This window comes from Dermacentor andersoni, chromosome 8 (assembly GCF_023375885.2).
Source record: "Dermacentor andersoni chromosome 8, qqDerAnde1_hic_scaffold, whole genome shotgun sequence".
Taxonomy (NCBI): Eukaryota; Metazoa; Arthropoda; class Arachnida; order Ixodida; family Ixodidae; genus Dermacentor; species Dermacentor andersoni.
In genome coordinates, this window is record NC_092821.1 from 58253200 (window position 1) to 58256002 (window position 2803).

Consider the following 2803-nt stretch of genomic DNA (forward strand, 5'->3'; position numbering starts at 1 on the left):
AGCATGATCGGTGCACGCACACAAGGACGAAGAAAAGTACCAACTAGCCCAAGGTGAAACCTTACCTTAGATCCGTGCAGTTACTGTTTTCATAATGGGAAAAAGAGGAACTTTATTAACAATGGCCCTCACAAACTACATTGCCTTGGTGAAACTTTTGCAGTCACGGCTCTATATCCCCTTCGGGCGCGAATTAAGAAAAAGGGTCGGGAAAATTTGAAATCCTTTTTAGACTATCTCTAATAAATAACACAAAACAAATGATATGGTTAGAAACTTGTTTATTTAACATACAAAAATTTTTGGTGCTGTGTACAATTGTACACATGGCGCCTGAACACAGAAAAAAAGGCAACTACATCATCTTTCATATTCTGTGATTTTCATGGGTTGTTATCATTTTAGAAGCATCTTAGAGAGATTTTCTGAAGCATCTCTACAAGTGAACTTGACGGCACCTTACTTTTTGTTGTGGAACTCATAGTAGCAGTCTTTCGCTGCACTCAAGCAAAGGAAAACACCACACTTCTGACAACAACTTCGAGACTTGGAGGCACAGCCAGAGTTTCGGCACCTTTGCGGAAAGTTTGCCATCGTGTGCATTGGCCAGTGGTTGGTGCCGTCAAATCTTGTTGAGTTGGTTGGCATGGGCGTACCACTGTGCGACTGCCGAGCAGGCTTCCGATTGGAAGTGCTTGGTCTTCCCCTCCTTTGTGGTGCACTTTTGTTGCTAGCAATCAAGCTCCGCGCAATGTCAGATTGGAATGCCATCACATCCTTCACTTCTTTTCTAGGGAGTGCATCTTCGTTTGCATCGCGGATGTACTCAATCCAGCTGTTGCAAACTGCGAAGGAAATGAAGTGGGAGATGACTCTAACTGGCCACTTCTTTGTCCATGTGTAGAGTGGATACAATGACATTAAGAAATCCAACTTGTCGACGCCGCCCATGAATTTGTGGTACTCGGCTATTACTTGTGGGTAGGCTAGGTCCACATGTTCTTTGGCTGAATCACTCCATCGTTTGACTTTCGTTGGGTTCCCCACTCCTACAAGTGTGGAGATCATGTTAACCGGGCCATTGTCATGCCACCGCACTATGACTACGTCCTCTTCTTCAGTGATCTTGAAATCGTGACTTCCACGGCCTTCCTTCTTCAACTCCTTGTCACTTTTCAGCTCGCAGCCAAGAAGCCTGTTGGACCTGATTGTGCCAGAGGCCAGAATACCCAGCAGTTTGAGCTCTCGGTAAAGTGGAACTGACGAAAAGTAGTTGTCCATAAAACATCTGATGTTCTGCCCGCGGGGTAGGTGTTGTACTAAGCACATTACCACCGATCCACCAAGGCCCAAGTATGAATGATCTTTGCTCACACCGGTGCCTTTACCTTGGTAGAACTCGAAGTCGTCAGCCATACCATCTGAGCTGCAGCGTACAAACACTTTGATGCCTTCAGGATTGGGCTTGTTTTTGACGAATTGTTTTGCAGGTACCCTCCCTGTAAAAGGCACCATCTGTTCATCAATACTGACCTGTTCGAGTGGATCCAAATCAAGGCATCGACTCCTCACGGCATTTAGAATTGGAGCAACTTTCCAAAATTTGTTAGTGGTTGATTCCTTTGGAGCATTTCAGTCAGTCACGTCTAAAGCTGCTCGCAGCTTAAAGAATCGCTTGCAAGTCATTGCTTCCACAATAGTGGGTATACGCGTGTCCTCTTGCCAGTACATACGCACTCTAGGGAACTTGAGGAGTGCCATACGCATCATAACACCGAAAAAAACTTTAATTTCTTCTGGTGTGGTGTTCAGCTCAGCTCCGTCTCTGTGCAAAGCATACATGTTAGTGTAGTGAGCCAGTTCGACAAAAATCTCATCTGTATAGTACTTGCTGAAGTACTCAAGCGGCTCCGAGGGGGTTGAGCCCCGTCTAGGGATGAAAGTGCACGCAGTATTCTGCGGTGAAAAATCCTTCCTAATCCACTTCACTGCTGTTTTCTTTCTTTTGGGTTGAGATTGCTGATTATTATCTTTCTCGTCCTCATCACTGCTGCTAACGCTGTGGTCTGCCGTCACAGGCTCTTCGCTTGAAGTCTAGCATGAAAAAAAAAGAAATATGGCAGCGCTTATCATTGTTTTAGTTTTTTTCAACGAATTGTAATACAGCTTACACATGAAATTACAGCAGAAATAGAGCTAACAGTGAACTAGAAGAATCAGACGGCTCGGGTGAGTAAATTTCACTTGAGCAAATGCAGTTGTACTCACCATCATTGTGACACTTTCCTCAACTTCATCATCGGAGAAATCGCCATCCAACACATTCCCGTCTGCTATCCTCAACAAAAGCGCTTGAGCCAACGTCTTCGATGCTTTTGGCCGGCCAAGAGAATGTTCTCGAAGACCTACGATGCATAGAAAATAGGTATAAGTTGACCATTGCCAGTTAGAAATAAAATACATGCCGAAATAAGGTGATCCAGTAAAGCAGCCCTAAGGCGCCATGTGTACAATCATACACATACATATTTCACTGCATGGTACAGAGCCACTGTTAATAAAAAACTCAAAAACTTTTAGTATGTGAGATGTACTAACCTAATGTGTTAAGTTAATATAAAGCTTACTGTCGTAAAAACGTTTTACAATCGTAAAAATAAAAAGAATCACAATGCACTCACGTGCCGGTCCGTAAAGCGCGGAGGCGTCCATGTTTAGTGGTTGTTTTGACCGTAGCTTTCGCGCACAAAACCTAGATGGCGCTAGTTGTCTGCTTAGGAAGCATGAAACAGTACTCACGTGG

At 44.2% G+C, this 2803-nt stretch overlaps 1 protein-coding gene across 1 annotated transcript; it reads right to left on the minus strand.

The window, feature by feature from the left end:
• Positions 1 to 242: 242 nt before the first annotated feature.
• Positions 243 to 2546, minus strand: LOC129386841 (piggyBac transposable element-derived protein 2-like). The gene is made up of 2 exons (XM_055075097.2): positions 2269 to 2546; positions 243 to 2094 (listed from the first exon to the last, which is right to left on the minus strand). The coding sequence occupies exon 2, from the start codon at positions 1513 to 1515 to the stop codon at positions 460 to 462; it is 1056 nt and encodes a 351-aa protein (XP_054931072.2). The 5' UTR covers positions 1516 to 2094; positions 2269 to 2546; the 3' UTR covers positions 243 to 459.
• Positions 2547 to 2803: the final 257 nt, after the last annotated feature.

Excerpts from the sequence above, each read along its gene's own strand:
- LOC129386841 (XM_055075097.2), bottom strand. The coding sequence starts at position 1,515 with ATGGTGCCTTTTACAGGGAGGGTACCTGCAAAACAATTCGTCAAAAAC.